Source organism: Nerophis ophidion, linkage group LG06 (assembly GCF_033978795.1).
Source record: "Nerophis ophidion isolate RoL-2023_Sa linkage group LG06, RoL_Noph_v1.0, whole genome shotgun sequence".
NCBI lineage: Eukaryota > Metazoa > Chordata > Actinopteri > Syngnathiformes > Syngnathidae > Nerophis > Nerophis ophidion.
This window is the reverse complement of record NC_084616.1, coordinates 49,039,596-49,059,622: the sequence shown is the minus strand read 5'-3', so window position 1 is coordinate 49,059,622 and position 20,027 is coordinate 49,039,596. Positions and strand designations below refer to the sequence as shown.

The following is a 20,027-nucleotide window of genomic DNA, read 5'->3' as shown; positions in this document are numbered from 1 at the left end:
ATTATTATACTGAAACATTTAACTTATGTCAGCTTCGGGACAGGTGTGCACCGTGTGCTGCTAGTGCGGCCACAGTGTGCAAGTAGGATGTTGCTCACATGTGGTCCAAGAAATGCAAAGAGTTTTTACGTTTGCTCAGACACATGAAAAATTAGGAGGAACATTTTTTGTAGTAGGCGTAGCACTCCAGGTCACAAGCTGCACAGGACACTTCTCGTCACTTCTTAGCGCTTCAGTGTGCATGTGCCTTTTGTGTGTTTTTCCCCTTTTGACAAGTTTTGTGCGTTTTGCTAACTCCCAAAAAAACAACAATCCAGCGTGGTAAAGGATGGAATCGCTGTGGAGTTACAAAAAAAAACACTATTTGCGAGGAGCAGATTAATGGCGCGTCCAAATATGAAATTATCATCGAAGCAGGCTTTGAATACCACAGCCAGTTTCAATTGTAATGAGATCGGATTTTTCAGGAATAACATTTGCCAAAGCAGACTTATTTTAAAGCGATGAAAAGAGGTACAGTACTCTCGTTTCTGATCATTTGTGAGTACACCAGTGGCTTCTGTGTGTGCACATGTTGGCAGAGCATCGCATACAGCACAGTTCAGTGTGTTGTATTGGGTTGTTACTAAATAGAAAGTTAATCCATCAACTCCTTGTTATGTTTGTTCAATACACAATATTGTATAGCACTTTTTTAATGTGTTCAAAGTGTACCAACCTTCACTAAAAGATGGATTTTTTTTTTCGAGGCTGGAACCCACTATTCATATTTACATTGTTTATTATGGAGAAATGTGTTTCACTATATGAACTTTTCGATTTTTGGAGCCCTGTTCAAGAACAGATGAGGTCCGTAAATCGAGGTTCCACTGTATTTATCTTCCACACGTGGAAAGCCGGTCCGTAAAAATAATGCCTTCATTAAATCGGTCCCTGTTGCAAAAATGGTTGGGACCCCCTGGTATGAAAAGTAATACGGGAAGTGTTGATCAATTGGTCACCGTTCAGTGTCGGAGGATTTTAATTAAAAAGTATGTGATCCCCATTGTCGTTTCTTTTAGTGCCAATCATAAACACTGATCCCGTCCGGTTGACACCGTAGTTATTTTTGTAAATCATTTATTTATTAGTCCCTCGGCTGACAAGCAGCTAAATATGTGTTTATACTGTATATACAGTGTGGAGCTGCTCCCCTAAGTTAAAAATAATTACTTCTATTACAGCAAATAAAACATCTTTATCAGTAGCTTAAATATTATTATGACTGGCGGATGAGGCTAATAGCTAAGCTAGTTTTAACAAACACCGAGATTTAAGTGCTTACTAGTAAACTGGCGTGAGTAGCTGGAACAGCATTACAGCAGAAAGTAACCAGCTTTTAACAGGAAATTAACAAATAGATTAATAATAGTTAGAGAGTAGATGATATAACAACAAACGACGCGTTAAAGGAGGGTAATCCGTGAATAGTTGGTGTCGATATTCGCTGGACACAGGACGACTTTGAGGGAAAATACCAAAGGATTTAAATGTGTACTAGGAAGTAGTTTTTGCTTTTGTTTTGTTATTCTTTGCACAGTATGTTGTGCCCTGAGTATGTGGCTGCACAAAATGAAAGATAGCTAAACATTGGTCCGTGGTGTTGAAAAGTGAATGATGACTCAGATGAAGTAATTTAGATGTCTGTTTGCTGTTGGTCTTTGTCGCGAAGTTAGCAAGCCAAAAGACTTTTAATATTGTGAAACTGAAAGGGATATCAAAAAATGTATATTAATGTATATATTAAGTCAAAATACAAAGCAGAATACGTGGTTACTGTATGTTGCGTACAGACTCAATAGAATATTAAATTTTAGCACTAGCTGTCATTAGAAATATACACAATTAATGAACTGCACACATGAAATATATTGGATACAGTTACAGACAAAGCTTGTTCAAGGCTCAACAATGATGGATGCAAAAGCATCAGAGGGAGATGCTTGTAGACCACGCCGTCTCATACACCATCGAAACGCACGCCAGGGGACACCGCCATTCCACCACTTCAGGTGGGATGGAAAAATCCATATAACACGTCAACGACGACGTCACGCCAACATCACGTGACACCTCTGATGAAGGCTGCAGTAGCAAGGTAGCCGAAACTTGTCAGGTACAAAACTTCACCTTACTAGCCTATATAAATCAACCATTTATAAATACACATCAGTAGGCTAAATGAACCTCTTCAACATACCATAGAAAAACAAGACGACTGATCTATCAGGTGACGATGACAGTCAATAGAAAATGGAGGCCTTTTTCACTGAAATGACGAACTTAAATCACCACCAACACTTATGGCTCTCCATATGATCCTATTGTTCTGTCTCTACATATTTTATTCAATTGGAATATATTTCTACAATCTTTTATCTCATTGCAAAAATAATTCCATATTTTAAGACCCGCCACTGATATAAACATTTGTTTTAAATTTGTCCTTGAATACTGATGTTTTAAATCACCTTTTCTTCTATGCTCTTGCGATGACATTGTTTGTAAATTTAGTGGTAATGTTTTACTTTTAGCCTTAAACACAACACATGTCTGTAACTTTACTATCACCTGCAGTTTCAATAAACCAGAATTAATAAATAAGTTAAGGTGTTCTAGATAATCTGCTTTATGAATAATCCTTACCGTTCTTTTTCTGTAGTTGATACAATGCTTTTTTGTTATTTTTGTATGTGTTCCCCCACACTTCCACATAGTAGCTGATATATGGCAATATAAGTGCACAATACAATATACGCATAACTTGTAATTTAACACATATTTTACCTTATTTAATATAAAAATACTCCTAGACATCTTTTTCCGTACATATGCAATATGAGATTTCCATGTCAGACCATCATCCAGTATCACTCCTAAAAATCTAATCTCAGAAACCCTTTCAATATCAATTACATCTATTGACAGTTTGAATGTTTCCTCCCTTTTCCTCTTACAAAAAATCATAGACTTCATGTTTTAGCTCTAGTGTTTTTAGGAATTCACTGCAGAAAAAATTTCCCCCAGATTTTGAAATAAACGCTGGGGTCGGTCTGGTGTAACCGCCAGGCCGCCAGTTAAATATATCTGCTTTACTGTGTACTATTGACATTATTTTCTTGACCAATTGTATGTAATAAAAAAAAAGTGAACACGTATAAATATTATGTTGATATTAACAAACTGTGAATAGCACTGAGCATAAATTAATTGAAAAATGTATGGTTAATACATGAGACTGGTATTGGCATTGGTATCGGTAATTCTCACTCATGGATGATCAGTATTGGAATCGTCAGCATTAAACCCTGATCCGCACATTCCTAAACAATACAATTTGATCATAAACATTTTAGTGCTGATTCAACTTATGATTGTTGGTAAAGTTAGAATGAATAAACGTGTAATATTACTGTATATCCATCCATTCATTTTCTACCACTTGTCCGGTTCGGGGTCGCGAGGGGTGCTAGAGCCTATCTCAGCTGCTTTGGGCGGAAGGCGGCGTACACCCTGGACAAGTCGCCACCTCATCACAGGGCCAACACAGATAGACAACATTCACACTCACATATTATAATTAGTTAATTCATTTTATAGACATTTTTAATTTATTCATCATTTTCAAACATTTAATTGGAAAAATTACTATTGGTCAAATTGTAAAGAAAGTACAATGAACCAAAGTTTTTCTTATTGTTTGATGTAATTTGTTTAAACTTAAGAAAAAAAGAGCCCAAGACAGAAAAAAATCTTTCACAAAAGTTTTGTTTATTTTAATATTTGCAAATTGATCTTATAAATGTTGAATAATAAAAAGGGACGTGAGCACTCCATGTCTCAATATGCCAGTGCAAGTCAATAGAAAGACAACACAACTTTTAAAGAACTTAAAGATGGACAACTAGCAGCAAGGTTGGTTTGATTCTAGAAGTAAAGTGCCCCTCCTGCGGTAAATTAGACACTTGCATGCGGTCAAAGTGAAACAACTGTTGGACCAAAAGTCAGACAACGCTAGATTAAAATATTCCTTTGCAACTCTTTTGATTACATTAAAAAGAAAAAAGTTGAAGCATTTTATTTTTACCGATTAGGTATGTTCGGTTTTAAGTAATTTATATATTGTTAAATTGTAAATTTACACAAAAGGGTTCAATCTAAATGTGTATTGACTTTAAAAAAGAATTTCACCCATTTAATCTTTCACAGTTGTACTCATCACAGTATCACTCTTGTACAATCAACTTGCTTTCAAGCAAGCTAATGTCATGTGGGCACAACTGTCACAATAAATAATACACACTCAAGGCTTTCAAGGAACAAAAATATACAAAATTTGTATTTGCTGACCAACAACTCCCCTAAAATCCAGGTGGGGTATTTAAATGATACTTTGAAAATGCAAAGATTTACAGTCTGTGAAATCAAATAAATACTAATCTCTCCTTCACAACAAATGAAATAAAACATTGCATGTATTTATTAATAATAAGCTGTCGTTCGAGATAGCGATTTAAGCCAGTTTTAGTTATTATGGCTGAATGTAGTTGTGACTGGGTTGCACAAAAACGGTAGCACAAATGTTACAATGTAGACCAAACAGTGATAAGAGGTATAGGTTTGGGGGGCAGGAGTGTTATTCCATGTTTGTATTTAACAGGAATAAAAAATAATCAGTAACTGTATTGCTACACATGAAATAATAAAGGGAATACTGTTAAAATAACACTAGTTGCATGAACATACAGTATGAATTAACTGTTCACAAAACATATCTCCATGGCAACATACATGACGCTCATTACGTGCAACAGTCATGACTAAGTTTAACCAAAATAAATAAAGAATCCCGGTTTAACCCACTAACCAGGTGCAACAATGCTATGGTTGTCACACATTCTGATTATAATCTAAGAGGCCTTTCTTTTTTTTTTGTTCACTTGGGGTCCTCGATGGTTCCCGTACTCAGATCAGTCATTTTAGGATATTTCACCTTCTTCTGGTCCAGCTCGTTCTGTGCCCACAGCAGTAACTTGAGGAGTTTAGCTAGTTTGGGAGTGGACTCCCTATTTTCATGGTCCAGCACAGCTTGGTTGACCTCACTCCACACCTGTGCATCAAGCAAGACAGGCCTTTACACGCTTGACACGCACATTTCCTATAATTCAGGTCAAAACACTTCTCTAAAACATACTGCAAAGTGTTTGCAATATTCATTACATTCTATACACAGTGGTAAATGATTCTTCAATGCTATTGTGCCATTTAAAATGCTTTTCAACATTGAATGAATTCAGATCATGTATTTTTGAAAGATTTTGTATAAATTGCCAAGGTCAAAATTAGTAGCTACCAAATTGATTTTTAATTTATAAAACTAATGGGGTCATTTGTAGTACATTCTATTGTAATGTAAAGTTTTCAAACAGTATCAATTGTATACAAGTTTGTTTTCCTTTTTAAAAAGCAAGTTAAATGTTAAAATTATGGTGTTTGGGGAGGGCCAAGCACAGATTGAATTGACTTCAATTAATTTCAATAGGAAAGGCTGTTTTAAGAAGAAGTGTTTGAGTCACAAGCTCGGTTGTGGAACGCAATGTGCTCGTAAGTTGATGTACCAGTTCCAAAGCCCTTTGAGAAAACGTGATGAAGGGCTATATCAGGGTTTCCCCTGGATTGACAAAATACCTGTGGCTGTAGGCGCTTGGTCATTCAGACATTATTTGCTATGATGCAAATATTTTCTTGAAAAAGGCAAAAACAATGTAGACATACATTTGCAACAAATGTGTTTTTTTTTTATTATAGTATAAACATATATTTTTTCTTACATAATATCGGTTTGCTCCATTTCTAAATTGTTGCTTTTAATTGTAAAATGTACTTTGTTGAGAATTTTTTTCTAGGGACTTCTCCAATCCTTTTAGTCATAATTTATTTATTAAAAACAATTATCAATAAACCTAGCATCTACGTTTGTTGTTAGTGTTGACCGTACTCGTGTTGAAACAGTCTTTACTTCTGACGGTTCATGTCCGCAACAAAAAGAGAGCTGCATAAAGCCTGACGTCACACAGCCTTCCTCTCCTTAAAGGCCGCCACAGTCATCATACATTTTGTAGATCGCTGTCCGCACGTATATATCTCCAATACATTAAAGTATGTCCACAGCGCCGACATGCTACTTCCGATCCAGACAACCTTGTGCGTATTGCTTACATCATCACAACATCGGGTTTTGGCAGCACTGTTCCGGTGTTTAAAGTACATCTTTTTTCAGTGCATTACTAGTCAATATTGCGTAAATAAACTATATATATCCATTCACACCGTAACCACCTGCCGAAATACCAAAGTGTATGTTAGTGTGTTATGACGTAAATTTTTTCGATGCTCTTAAACACACCATGTTGGTGGAGATTGAGAAAGTGTTATGTGTTAAGGAGTGAAACACAAAGGAGAAAGCATGAATGAAATAATTGTTGAAATTAAGCCGGTAAACTTCCATCCAACCATCCATTTTCTACCGCTTGTCCCATTCGGGGTAGTCGCTGGAGCCTATCTCAGCTGCATTCGGGCGGAAGGCGGGTACACCCTGGACAATTTGCCACCTCATCGCAGCGCCAACACAGATAGACAGACAACATTCACACTCACATTCACACACTAGGACCAATTTTAGTGTTGCCAATCAACCTATCCCCAGGTACATGCCTTTGGAGGTGGAAGGTAGCCGGAGTACCCGGAGGGCACCCCGGAGTCACAGGGAGAACATGCAAACTCTAAAAAGAAAGATCCCGTGCCCGGGATTGAACCCAGGACAACTCAGGACCTTCGTATTGTGAGGCACATGCACCAACCCCTGTTCTACCGTGCTGCCCAAGCCAGTAAACTTAAATGTAAAAAAAAAAACTATAATTTGTAAATTCTGGCTGATTCGGGCACACTCCCACAGTAAAATACATTAAGAGAAAATAAAGTTTGGTTGATTGAATTTTGATGTTGCTGTTCCTGGCCTGCCTACACAAGAAACAAACATAGGTTTTCATTAGACAGTTAATGCACTACTCCTCTCTGAGATGCAACCTTATCGTGGTAGAGGAGTTTGCGTGTCCCAATGATCCTAGGAGCTATGTTGTCCGGGGGGATAAAGCCCCCTGGTAGGGTCTCCCAAGGCAAACAGGTTCTAGGTGAGGGATCAGACAAAGAGCAGCTCGAAGACCTTTATGAAGATGAAAAACCATGGACCCAGATTTCCCTCGCCCGGACGCGGGTCACCGGGGCCCCCCTCTGGAGCCAGGCCCAGAGGTGGGGCACGATGGCGAGCGCCTGGTGGCCGGGCCTGTTCCCATGGGGCCCGGCCGGGCACAGCCCGAAGAGGCAACGTGGGTCACCCCTCCAATGGGCTCACCACCCGTAGCAGGGGCCATAGAGGTCGGGTGCATTGTGAGCTGGGCGACAGCCGAAGGCAGGGCACTTGGCGGTCCGATCCTCGGCTACAGAAGCTAGCTCTTGGGACGTGGAACGTCACGTCACTGGGAGGGAAAGAGCCTGAGCTAGTGCGCGAAGTCGAGAAATTCCAGCTGGATATAGTCGGACTCACTTCGACGCACAGCAAGGGCTCTGGAACCACTTCTCTCGAGAGGGATTGGACCCTCTTCCACTCTGGCGTTGCCGGCAGTGAGAGGCGACGGGCTGGGGTGGCAATTCTTGTTTCCCCCCGGCTCAAAGCCTGTACGTTGGAGTTCAACCCGGTGGACGAAAGGGTAGCCTCCCTCCGCCTTCGGGTGGGGGGACGGGTCCTGACTGTTGTTTGTGCTTATGCACCAAACAGCAGTTCAGAGTACCCACCCTTTTTGGGAACACTCGAGGGAGTACTGGAAAGTGCTCCCCCGGGTGATTCCCTTGTCCTACTGGGAGACTTCAACGCTCATGTTGGCAACGACAGTGAAACCTGGAGAGGCGTGATTGGGAAGAATGGCCGCCCGGATCTGAACCCAAGTGGTGTTTTGTTATTGGACTTTTGTGCTCGTCACAGTTTGTCCATAACAAACACCATGTTCAAACATAAGGGTGTCCATATGTGTACTTGGCACCAGGACACCCTAGGCCGCAGTTCCATGATCGACTTTGTAGTTGTGTCATCGGATTTGCGGCCTCATGTTTTGGACACTCGGGTGAAGAGAGGGGCGGAGCTTTCTACCGATCACCACCTGGTGGTGAGTTGGCTGCGATGGTGGGGGAGGATGCCGGACAGACCTGGGAGGCCCAAACGCATTGTGAGGGTCTGCTGGGAACGTCTGGCAGAGTCTCCTGTCAGACAAAGTTTCAATTCCCACCTCCGGAAGAACTTTGAACATGTCACGAGGGAGGTGCTGGACATTGAGTCCGAGTGGACCATGTTCCGCACCTCTATTGTCGAGGCGGCAGATCGTAGCTGTGGCCGCAAGGTAGTTGGTGCCTGTCGGGGCGGCAATCCTAAAACCCCTTGATGGACACCAGCGGTGAGGGATGCCGTCAAGCTGAAGAAGGAGTCCTATCGGGTCCTTTTGGCTCATAGGACTCCGGAGGCAGTGGACAGGTACCGACAGGCCAGGCGGTGTGCAGCTTCAGCGGTCGCGGAGGCAAAAACTCGGACATGGGAAGAGTTCGGGGAAGCCATGGAAAACGACTTCCGGACGGCTTCGAAGCGATTCTGGACCACCGTCCGCCGCCTCAGGAAGGGGAAGCAGTGCACTATCAACACCGTGTATGGTGCGGATGGTGTTCTGCTGACCTCGACTGCAGATGTTGTGGATAGGTGGAAGGAATACTTCGAAGACCTCCTTAATCCCACCAACACGTCTTCCTATGAGGAAGCAGTGCCTGGGGAATCTGTGGTGGACTCTCCTATTTCTGGGGCTGAGGTCGCTGAGGTAGTTAAAAAGCTCCTCGGTGGCAAGGCCCCAGGGGTGGACGAGAACCGCCCGGAGTTCCTTAAGGCTCTGGATGCTGTGGGGCTGTCTTGGTTGACAAGACTTTGCAGCATCGCGTGGACATCGGGGGCGATACCTCTGGATTGGCAGACCGGGGTGGTGGTTCCTCTCTTTAAGAAGGGGGACCGGAGGGTGTGTTCCAACTATCGTGGGATCACACTCCTCAGCCTTCCCGGTAAGGTTTATTCAGGTGTACTGGAGAGGAGGCTACGTCGGATAGTCGAACCTCGGATTCAGGAGGAACAGTGTGGTTTTCGTCCTGGTCGTGGAACTGTGGACCAGCTCTATACTTTCGGCAGGGTTCCTGAGGGTGCATGGGAGTTTGCCCAACCAGTCTACATGTGCTTTGTGGACTTGGAGAAGGCATTCGACCGTGTCCCTCGGGAAGTCCTGTGGGGAGTGCTCAGAGAGTATGGGGTATCGGACTGTCTTATTGTGGCGGTCCGTTCCCTGTACGATCAGTGCCAGAGCTTGGTTCGCATTGCCGGCAGTAAGTCGAACACATTTCCAGTGAGGGTTGGACTCCGCCAAGGCTGTCCTTTGTCACCGATTCTGTTCATAACTTTTATGGACAGAATTTCTAGGCGCAGTCAAGCCGTTGAGGGGTTCCGGTTTGGTAACCGCAGGATTAGGTCTCTGCTTTTTGCAGATGATGTGGTCCTGATGGCTTCATCTGACCGGGATCTTCAGCTCTCGCTGGATCGGTTCGCAGCCGAGTGTGAAGCGACCGGAATGAGAATCAGCACCTCCAAGTCCGAGTCCATGGTTCTCGCCCGGAAAAGGGTGGAGTGCCATCTCCGGGTTGGGGAGGAGACACTGCCCCAAGTGGAGGAGTTCAAGTACCTAGGAGTCTTGTTCACGAGTGAGGGAAGAGTTGATCGTGAGATCGACAGGCGGATCGGTGCGGCGTCTTCAGTAATGCGGACGTTGTACTGATCCGTTGTGGTGAAGAAGGAGCTGAGCCGGAAGGCAAAGCTCTCAATTTACCGGTCGATCTACGTTCCCATCCTCACCTATGGTCATGAGCTTTGGGTCATGACCGAAAGGATAAGATCACGGGTACAAGCGGCCGAAATGAGTTTCCTCCGCCGTGTGGCGGGGCTCTCCCTTAGAGATAGGGTGAGAAGCTCTGCCATCCGGGAGGAACTCAAAGTAAAGCCGCTGCTCCTTCACATCGAGAAGAGCCAGATGAGGTGGTTCGGGCATCTGGTCAGGATGCCACCCGAACGCCTCCCTAGGGAGGTGTTTAGGGCACGTCCAACCGGTAGGAGGCCACGGGGAAGACCCAGGACACGTTGGGAAGACTATGTCTCCCGGCTGGCCTGGGAACGCCTCGGGATCCCCCGGGAAGAGCTAGACGAAGTGGCTGGGGAGAGGGAAGTCTGGGTTTCCCTGCTTAGGCTGTTGCCCCCGCGACCCGACCTCGGATAAGCGGAAGATGATGGATGGATGGATGGATGGATGGAGTTAATGCACTAATCTGGAAGCAAAACAAATTTAATTGGCGAAAATAATGATTGGCCAGCATGTGCAGGGAAGTTTCTAGCTTGGATGAAGTTTCAGGGATGCGCATAATTTGCAGGGATTTGTTAAATTTGCAAGAATTGGCACAATCGAAACATTATGAATTCCTGGAGGATCTTGCAAGAAATGTCCAATAAGCAGAAGACATTATTATGTTAAATAGCCCACTGTGTAAATGACTAAGTGCAATGAACAACACATAACTTTCATATTTTTAGACTACCTTTTGCCGCTGCATCATGTTGAGCAGGTCTCCAAAGGGCGACTCTTCCGGGTTATCAAAGGCCAAAAGGGCAAGCGTTCTCTCCATCTCTGTGAGACACTCACGACTCTCCTCCCCCTGCTCGGCCAGCTGTGTCTGAGCAAACTCCAATGCTGACTCCGTCTCCCTTAGTCTGATGAGCTCAATCAAATGTTGCTGCTGTACCAGAGAAATAAGGCACATGCAATGAATGGAATGCTTTTTTAATTAAAGCTATATCGTTAAAAACATAAGGTTGATATGTCATGAAAAGGTAGTTATATTTTTACAAGAAAGTTGTACAGTCACAAGAATGAAGTTGTTAATGTACGCGTCCTCATAAGTCAATATTATTCTAATTATGAAGTGTTGGTCTGAAGGACATCCTCCATTTTTCCATACGGTTTGTCCAGTGTTTCAGGAACCACAATACAAACAAACCTATGTCATGTGCAGCTGTGAACCTGACTCTCACGAGAACCTTGTAGTTTGCTGAGCTCCACACATTGATCTGGGAGTTCTCAATAGGATATGAATTTCAGAAGGCGGGGCCTTGTAAAAAAAAAAATCATTGTATGTGATGGATAAACCACTTGTCCGTTATCTTGAATGACGTGCTACTTAAACTACTCACATCGAAATCAACCCGTGATGCTGATGAGAGCGACGCTGGGAAATCCAAACCCAGTCGGAAGAAGAGCCAAAACATCCTTGCCAACAATAAATGCCTTCAAAAGTGTTCTCTGTTCTTCTTTTAAAGAATTAATATTCGATAAATTCGACAAAACAGTTGCAATAGTAGAATAAATGTCAGCGCACGAAACAGCGAGGGCTGTGTGCCGTCATTGTTGTTTGAATCAAACAGTTGATTCGGCGCTACGTCACATCTATGGAATCCCGCCCGGCGATCCTGATCGGTTCATTATTTTTTTGCTATCTTGAAGAAGTTTGCAATGCCTTCGAGCCTTGTGTGGAGTTTAGCAAACTACAAAGATCTGGAGAGAATCAGGTCATGCAACTATACCTGCAGATGAAAATACAAGTATCGGTTGGTGTCGAGCAGCTCCGGGTGTAGGCTGTTGATGAGTGATATAGCTTCCTGGATCTGTCCCTTCAAAATCATCTCTCGGATCTTTATCCTTTCATCGAGAGAGTCCAGGTCCACACTCGGCTCGATTCCAGACTCCATCCGAAACTTCTCTGCTGCCTCTTTAAACCCCTCTAGAAACATAAAGCACATACACGTTAATTAGACATGTGTCATTTACTCTTGCATCGTTTCAAGACCACGCCCCCAGGGGAAGACTCACCTGTCACCAGGTAGTTCATAATGAGACGATTCATGTCTGCCCTCTGAATGTGCACGTTGTTTAATTTTTCCATCCACTCGTCTTTTGTGATGTCTTCAGGCTTTTCAGCATAACTCATCATTGGAAGCCTGTTTGGAGAAACATATTTTAGCCGAGGCAGAAAGACGTGGCCACGACTGACACGGTTTGGTGGCTTGAAGTACCTACAGCAACAGTAGGGGTAGAAAGAAGAACTAATATAAAAACAAACAGACATATCACGGTGCTTACCACCAGCATAGTACTGAAATGACAGGACTAACGTGTTACAGCGCCGAAAGTCATGTGGACAACATCTAGCGCTAAACTCATTTGAACATCCCAAAACAAACCCATTTCCTCCTCCCGGGAAACAGCCGCGGCTAGTTAGCCGGCCGCTAACTTACCGTCCAAACGGTAGGTCCAGGGTTTATTTATTTCCTTGTCGACGTGAAGATAATGTAAAATTATAGGAAGAAGACCTATTGGTTCTCCAGGAAGAAGGATTTTGGAAACTACAGGCTCCCAATGAGGCTTTTCCGCGGCTGGCTAACAAGCCAAGCTAACGTGATATCCTCGCGATAGCAACGTCATTCTTACGAGCTCAGCCATTGGTGGAGATGGTGACGTCACAGTTGCTGAGGAGCAGGAAGGGTGAATGTTTTTAAAAGAAAGAAATACTATTTTTGTCAACTTATATGCAATATTAAAAATACTAAAATAAACTTGTCATATACTGTAAATATCCTTTGTCTAAAACCAGGTTTATAAATTAAATGTAGTCAGTATTTATACTAACCACATAGTAATTTTGTTTGATAATGTGGCAAGGTAGCCACATTAAATTATATTTAAAAAATGTTCAAGCCAAACTTATTATTATTATTATTGTTTTTAACATGTAGTCACGTCTCTCTTTTGGCGCGCCCCCGCTTCCCGCATCCTCACGTCGTCCTGGTCAGCATGAATGCGCACGTCGCGTCGCCGAAGGGGGCGGGGCCAAGGTTCTGCTGCAGCTGTCCATGGTTGGTGGGTGCTACAGAGGGTCCGCGGAGTGATGCAGCCATAGTCACGCCACACTGTCCTTTCTAACTACCTGTTCATCGTTTCTGTCTTCTCCTATCCGAGCTGCGTCAAAGGTGAGTCTTCTCCTTCTCGTCGCCTGGTTCTGTTCGCCCGTGCACGATGGCGGTTGCCCTTCGAAAAGACTTCCGACGAGCGGGCCTGCCTCGCATCCAGAGCAGGCCAGGAGGCAAACCAACATGGATGCTGCGCGCCATGGCAGTGCCGCTGATGATGATGATGATGATGATGTGCAGAGATTATGCTCCTTGCATCGTTTTCGCGGCCTTTAATCCTTTTTATTGACATTTGAGTTGAGCGCGATTCCAACAAAGAGGCCGATTTTTGCTAATGTTATCTACACAAACCTGGCTTGATCGTGGCTTTATTCGTTTCAATATGAAGAGCTTGATATGGCGTATTTATTCTGAGAAATACGTTTATTATATGTGCTCTTTTGAAGCATCCTTGGCTAGGACAATATCACAAAGTATTCCTTGCAAATATTAGGGCACATTACAATATAAAGTTACTTTATTAGTGCATGACAAATGGACTGCAGGCGTGTGTCATAAATCCAGGACTTGCACCCCCTTTGACTCTGCAGAGCTGGGCCAGCTGTTGGCCCGTAGTCAGCACCATTTAATCTCTCCAATTGGAGATATATTCTCTTTTTGCCAAGATGTATGGAATTGTTCACATTGATTGTATACTAGTTTGTTTTTTGTGCAGCCTGTGGACGTGAGGCATCATGGCTGAGCAGCAGAGGCAGCGCTCTCTGTCCACCGCGGGTGAGTCCCTCTACCATGTACTGGGTGTGGAAAAGTTGGCCACAAATGATGACATCAAGCGGTCCTACAGGTGAGACCGAACCCACCCATTGTGAGGAAGATGCCACACTATGGTACTAGTGGCTGTCTGATGCGACTTTCCATGTTATTCTATGCAGGAAACTGGCACTAAAGTTTCACCCCGACAAGAATCCTGACAATCCTGAGGCAGCGGATAAATTCAAGGAGATAAACAATGCCCACGCCATCCTCAATGATGCCACAAAGCGCAATATTTACGACAAATATGGCTCGCTGGGACTGTATGTGGCCGAGCAGTTTGGAGAGGAGAATGTCAACACTTATTTTGTACTCTCAAGCTGGTGGGCAAAGGTAAGATCGGATTGAAGTGATTTCATGGTTCTTCTGTTTGTCTCTGCAAGGAATGCACAATTTGGAGGAATAAAAAAATTGCAATTTTTCTGCAAAAAATTTAGATTTTTAGATTCAATTTCTTTAAATGCATGAAATATCTAATATAGTGAGGTAAATAAGTAATGTTACTTTTTTCTTGTCTCATGTTGCCACACATTAGAACAACATGCATTAATCTCCTTTCCGAAATATTTGGGATTAAGTGGACAATGCCTGTATGTTCACTTAAGAAATCCTTGGGCACTTGTCATAGCCTCATCCTCGTCCACCATTTTCGAACTAAATCCGGATAATTTACTTCTGCTCTGCCATTTTACACTGTCACCATTAAAACTTTTTTGCAGATACTGTAGAATAATACTGTACAACTGGCGACCCGAGCAATATCATCCCACTGCGGCCACAAATAATTGTTCTTGTGCTGTTGGGGGTTTCAGTTTTTGCAAACAAGAATGCCCCGTTTCTAACATCTGCCCACCGTTTCAAAATAAAATTTTCAGTCTGCACAGGTTGCGTAAACATAACTTTGAAACATTTTAGTAAGCCATCTAAAGAACATTACTCCAAGTAAGGAATTGGTTAACTTGGGGGAAGAAAAAAGGGAAAGGCAATAGTTGTAACAGAACAATGTGTGGTGTTACCTGTTATATACTGGCATACTTTCTTTTTGAAGGCCTGAATGCGGCTACGGGATGTTGTTGGACAAAACCAGATGTGTTACATGGAACTGATGTTAAACAAATAAAGATTTACATTGTATAACATACATACAAAATTTGACAAAAGAAGAAATAGCCTGCTTACTGGTATAATGGCTCATCAAATATTTTCTCTGGACAACGTCAAAGTGCCAATATGGAAAGAGAAATGACATCAAATCCGTAAACCTTGCGAAACTGTATGCAAATATTTGTTAAAACGCTATCCAGAAACACCCGTTAGGCATTCTCATGTCATGACAGAAACACACAGGCCGCAGTTTGAACCCTTTTCAGCATGGGGACCAAATCCGGCAAGTGAATGAAGCCATACAAACATTTTAGCACCAAGTTCCTTCAAACACCACTGTACTTTGCTAGGAAAACGATGGACAAACTTATGATTTACATCACTGAGGCCTTCCTCAAGGCGCCCCTTTAAGTCCTCTTCTTTTTTGGCAGTGACACATTTTCCTCGTATTGTTACTCATGTAGCTAAGGTGTTGCTATTGCTTGTTCACTTCAGTTGGAATCTGTAGTCATTTATTCAACGTCTTAAGTCATACTAATAGTGTTCCTGAAGATTCCCTTTTAGGTCCTTTTTTTTCATCATTTAGGCTATTCACCTGGTGGTCCACGAGTTCAATTCATAAAACATGTGAGAGACTCAGAAGGTCCTTAAAAACAGAGATGCACTCCTGTAACTGACAAAATAAACAGACCTAAATTCCATGTTGACGGTAGAGGACGCTGGTTAGCCAGAATGTAGAAAATGAAAAAAATAGTCAAGCGAGCCGTCCAGCAGCACGGTCCTTAGCTTTCTAAAAATGTGGCCCCCACAAAAATTTAGTTGAATATCCCTGCTGTACATTAATACAACACAATTGGTGTTAGATATTAGCATATCAGCTTCAATGTACACAAACTTCCTGTTTCCTGTAAATACTTTTGATTGGCTAGCAAGCCAAGGATGCAAGGCTCATCCATTCTGATTTGAAGATGGAGAGAAAAAATTAAAAGCCTCAAAGTGGATTAGATGTTGATTAAATGTGCAGCCCTTGTCTCCGCCATCTAACTTCACCGTCTCACTGCCTTGCAGGCGCTGTTTGTATTCTGCGGCCTGGCCACGGGCTGCTACTTTTGCTGCTGCCTGTGCTGCTGCTGCAACTGCTGCTGCGGAAAATGTAAACCTCGGCCTCGTGAGGGTCAAGAACAGGACTTCTACGTGTCCCCCGAAGACCTGGAAGCTCAGCTGCAGTCTGATGAGAGAGGTGAGTGGGTTTGCATGTGTTCATCGGCGTTTAAATACTGAGGTGTCTTCTTCCTGTTGCTCTAGTAGAGGCCGGAGGTGACCCCATAATGATGCAGCCAACAGCGACAGAAACCACCCAGCTGACATCGGACGGCCACTACTCCTACCACACCGACACCGGCTTCAACTAACCGGCCGCACCCGTCCATCTTTGCCTCGGTCCTGCCTGCTCCCCTGCGCCACCTCAGTGACATGAAGGAATCCATCTTTCACAAGGCAGGCCATGCAGAGGAGCGGGACTATAGTCCGCATGGCCTATGAAAAGACCGACCTTACATCTCTTTCCCTATTTATTTCCCCACAGTATGAAAAGAAATGAGCAATTATTCTTTACATTTGTTTCTGTTTCTCCTACTTTACCCTCTTAACGTCCTCATTTCGCCCTCACTCACATCATTGTGTAGCATGCACCATTCATTTATAACACACATCGCTGTGTTTTCCTTCCTCTTTTGCAGCGTTTAAGGCTCATCACGTTGCTGCAAAATTATGTGCAATATGTCCACTTTAATGCAGTTCTCACAAGTTATGCTAGGAGAGCGGCGTGTTGTGGCTGGGTGCAGGGCTCAGTGCCCTCCCATGCAGGAGAACAACAGTTATCAAGCAGTGATGTTTAAGTCTAAGAAGTTGTGCTTGTCTTTTGTGTGTTTTTCACACCAGTCACAAGGTTGTTGCGGCAGGGCAGACCATCACCTGTTGTGTTAATTACTTCTAGGCGTTGGCGCCTCTGCTTCAGCTTTGTTTCACTCCATCCTTGCAGCCTCTGTTATTATAACATGGGGTTGTTTGATCTAATGTATGGCTGTTTCATGAGTGGGTGTCATATTCCCCTTAGAGGAATGTTGTCATATCAACACACATCTCATTATGACCCAAAACAGTTAGCGTGTTTTATCCAGTATACACTGCAAAAGTTGTTGGAATGCAGAACATAACACTGGGAAATAATGCTGACTACAACATCTGTTTAATCCTGAGATGAGAGGAATTCTCATTTTCATCTTGTTTTGAGGTGTGCTGAGGGTAATCACTTTTGACTCGTTTGACTCCGCTTATATCTCGTACAGAAAATCGTGAGCGATCCGAAATCGCAGAGTGAATATAATTTGTATTTTATGGATTTGCATCTATTGCCAGGCGTTTTGCAAATTCCCGCAGTTTGCTAGATTTGCCAGTTTGTCAGTGTGTTCACTGCTAATCATGTGTTGCAACGGTTTACAAGCGGTGAGCTGCGACGAGCCACCGTCTGCTATTAACGGTATGGATGTTGACTTCTGTGCCCCTCGTATGATGTTTCCTGTAACCCTCGATGAAACATAGATGTACCTGTCATAGCTTTTTCATTCAAATACTGAAAACGCTACTGTACATGTTCTAAGTTGAATGCACTGTGTGTTTAAAACGGAAAAAAAAAAAAACCAGTACAATGGATCAAGAAATGGCGAAATAAAAAGAACATAGTACAGAGTACAACTATAGTGAATTGGAGTTTAATTTATGTCATACTTTGTCATGGTTTCAAATGATGATGGGGAACCATTTTAACGGGTGCGGTGTTGTATTGTAACCATTAAATTGTGCAAGCAAAGGTTTAATGGTGCAGGTTGGTTGTACATACACGTGGCCTATATAAAGTATAGAAACCTTTATGTTGCAGCATGGTAATTGTGTGTCTGGAAGAAAACATGATCTAATTTGCTGTTGGTGAATAAATGTTCCTAAATATTTTGATGTATTCAATTATTCTTTGCTGTCAATACTACATCTAATTCAGAAGAAAGTTAAGTTTTCATAAGTTTGTCCTATTGTATTGCCTGTCAGCAGTACAAATGTATTTTTTGCTGCTATACCAACACTTATTGTCCTGTACATTTAGGATATTATTGTAACATAATACAAGTTATCTTCCCAACAAAGCAATATCAACATTATTTTACTTCTGGTAGCATCAGATAAACACCAATAGTGCATATAAATGTTTTATGTTACAGTAAATGTGAGAATCTTCATTGTTTCAAAAAGGAGGTTTGGCATTCATTTGTAGAAGCAAAAAGTGCAGTCCTAGCAGGCTTGTCCCTGTACCAGCAGATGGAGACAAGTCCTTTTCTTTTAAACTGTTGCAGACTTCATGATCAATTACAATTTAAGACACTGTACAATAAAATTACAACTCTATGCTGTAACTTCAGAGTTATACATTTATAGTTAATTACAATAAAATGGCCACTCTTTATGTTCTATAAAGTTACAACAACTGTATATGTTGTAACATCACAGCTGCGATTTATGAGTTAATTACAGCCAGAATTACAGTGCCTTGTTGTTCCAAAGTCACAGTATATTGCTTGTGATTTGAAATATTTACTATAAAAGTAATGCAATTACTGGATTTTGTTTGCAGGAATATGACAAATGGCACTATATATATATATATATATATATATATATATATATATATATATATATATATATATATATATATCACATTTGATTAGGGTTTTTTGGGGGGGCAGGGGGGGGGGCACAGGGTAAGTTCAGTGTTCTGATGGCTTCAAGGAAAAACTGTTCTTGAGTCTGCCAGTTCTGACCGGCATGCTCTGCTGTCTCCTGCAAGAGGACAAAACAAAACAAAGACTTAACTTACTGTAAGACCCTGCACAGACATTTTGGGTGGCAAGTGCCAGAAAAAAGAGCAACCATTGTGAAGATGCTTCATACAATTATTATAATTTGAGGAAAATAACATCAGGATAATTTCGACTTTTATAGTTAAGTGATACAAACTAGAATTATCAAAATTAATAAAGAAATAAATATGTACTGTATACACTTTGAAACATAACTTGTGTTTTCTGACAGATTAAAGCAGAAGCACCATCACACTATCATATATCCATCCATTATAATACTGCAATATACCTCAGCAGACTGTCATGTAGCTCAAATATTATATAAATATTAAATAAATGTGATCAATAGTCCGCTTACAATGGAGCCAATGGGAGGTGCTCTATTCTGCCCTTAATAGCCCTTGAAAAAAACACCTCCATTGATATTTTATATCCATGATGTAAATATATATGTAATACAATAACAGGCACATTTATAATAACACTTAATATTTACCTAATTTACGTGTTTTGATCATTTCAAACATACGTGGTGTATTAATTTCAAAAACGCATCACAAGGTTGTTTTTTTTCTTCATCACTGATTATTACTCACTGCCAACAAACATAACACACAATCACTTACTGTACAATGTCTGTTGTCATTAGGATGCCGACTGTTTATATATTCCCATTTAGATGTATAATGACTCGTAATCCTCACAAAGAAACCGGCTGTGGGGGCGCAGGAAGATCAAGCATCTTTTTGTGTCGTTCTCACCATTCTCAAAGTGTACCGACTTGTTGGAATACGTCCTCAGACTTCGTCTGTCTAGGTGAGATTTTAAATCATAAATCATGTTCAATAAACTTCCAGCGAGCAAGAAAGCGAGGAAACACCTCGCCAGAAAATCATGTCAAAAGTGTACACATGACTTGAGATCACAGCGGCGCTATAAATAGTATGTCTGCGTCAGCGCTTATAATAACAATATCACTACTACTTTGTTAATAATCAAAGCATGAAATGTAA

General features: G+C 42.1%; 2 protein-coding genes across 8 annotated transcripts; one reads left to right on the top strand and one right to left on the bottom strand.

Moving 5' to 3' along the window:
* Positions 1 to 3,788: 3,788 nt before the first annotated feature.
* Positions 3,789 to 12,729, bottom strand: LOC133554845 (glucose-induced degradation protein 8-B homolog). Of its 3 annotated transcripts, none has more exons than XM_061904046.1 (5): positions 12,515 to 12,729; positions 12,090 to 12,217; positions 11,804 to 12,000; positions 10,762 to 10,959; positions 3,789 to 5,149 (listed from the first exon to the last, which is right to left on the bottom strand). In XM_061904046.1, the coding sequence occupies exons 2-5, from the start codon at positions 12,208 to 12,210 to the stop codon at positions 4,976 to 4,978; spliced, it is 690 nt and encodes a 229-aa protein (XP_061760030.1). In that variant the 5' UTR covers positions 12,211 to 12,217; positions 12,515 to 12,729; the 3' UTR covers positions 3,789 to 4,975. The 3 variants fall into 3 exon arrangements, with proteins under 3 accessions (XP_061760030.1, XP_061760031.1, XP_061760028.1); XM_061904047.1 differs by lacking the exon at positions 12,515 to 12,729 and adding an exon at positions 12,360 to 12,490; XM_061904044.1 differs by lacking the exon at positions 12,515 to 12,729 and having other exon boundaries at positions 12,090 to 12,236.
* Positions 12,121 to 18,112, top strand: dnajc5aa (DnaJ (Hsp40) homolog, subfamily C, member 5aa). 5 transcript variants are annotated; one of them, XM_061904050.1, is made up of 5 exons: positions 12,121 to 12,309; positions 13,902 to 14,030; positions 14,119 to 14,332; positions 16,172 to 16,343; positions 16,409 to 18,112. In XM_061904050.1, exons 2-5 carry the CDS (start codon positions 13,921 to 13,923, stop codon positions 16,513 to 16,515), a joined length of 603 nt encoding a protein of 200 aa, XP_061760034.1. In that variant the 5' UTR covers positions 12,121 to 12,309; positions 13,902 to 13,920; the 3' UTR covers positions 16,516 to 18,112. The 5 variants fall into 5 exon arrangements, with proteins under 5 accessions (XP_061760034.1, XP_061760033.1, XP_061760035.1 ...); XM_061904049.1 differs by having other exon boundaries at positions 12,121 to 12,524; XM_061904051.1 differs by having other exon boundaries at positions 12,134 to 12,273.
* The last annotated feature ends 1,915 nt before the right edge of the window (positions 18,113 to 20,027 follow it).

Bases quoted from the DNA above. Each gene is read 5' to 3' on its own strand.
- LOC133554845 (XM_061904046.1), bottom strand. From the start codon at position 12,210: ATGATGAGTTATGCTGAAAAGCCTGAAGACATCACAAAAGACGAGTGG. The intron at 10,960-11,803 runs GTATAGTTGCAT...TCTCTGGTACAG, and splicing joins ACTTGTATTTTCATCTGCAG to CAGCAACATTTGATTGAGCT. The intron at 5,150-10,761 runs GTAGTCTAAAAA...CTTGATGCACAG, and splicing joins ACATGATGCAGCGGCAAAAG to GTGTGGAGTGAGGTCAACCA.
- dnajc5aa (XM_061904050.1), top strand. From the start codon at position 13,921: ATGGCTGAGCAGCAGAGGCAGCGCTCTCTGTCCACCGCGGGTGAGTCC. The intron at 14,031-14,118 runs GTGAGACCGAAC...TATTCTATGCAG, and splicing joins GACATCAAGCGGTCCTACAG to GAAACTGGCACTAAAGTTTC. The intron at 16,344-16,408 runs GTGAGTGGGTTT...CTGTTGCTCTAG, and splicing joins GCTGCAGTCTGATGAGAGAG to TAGAGGCCGGAGGTGACCCC.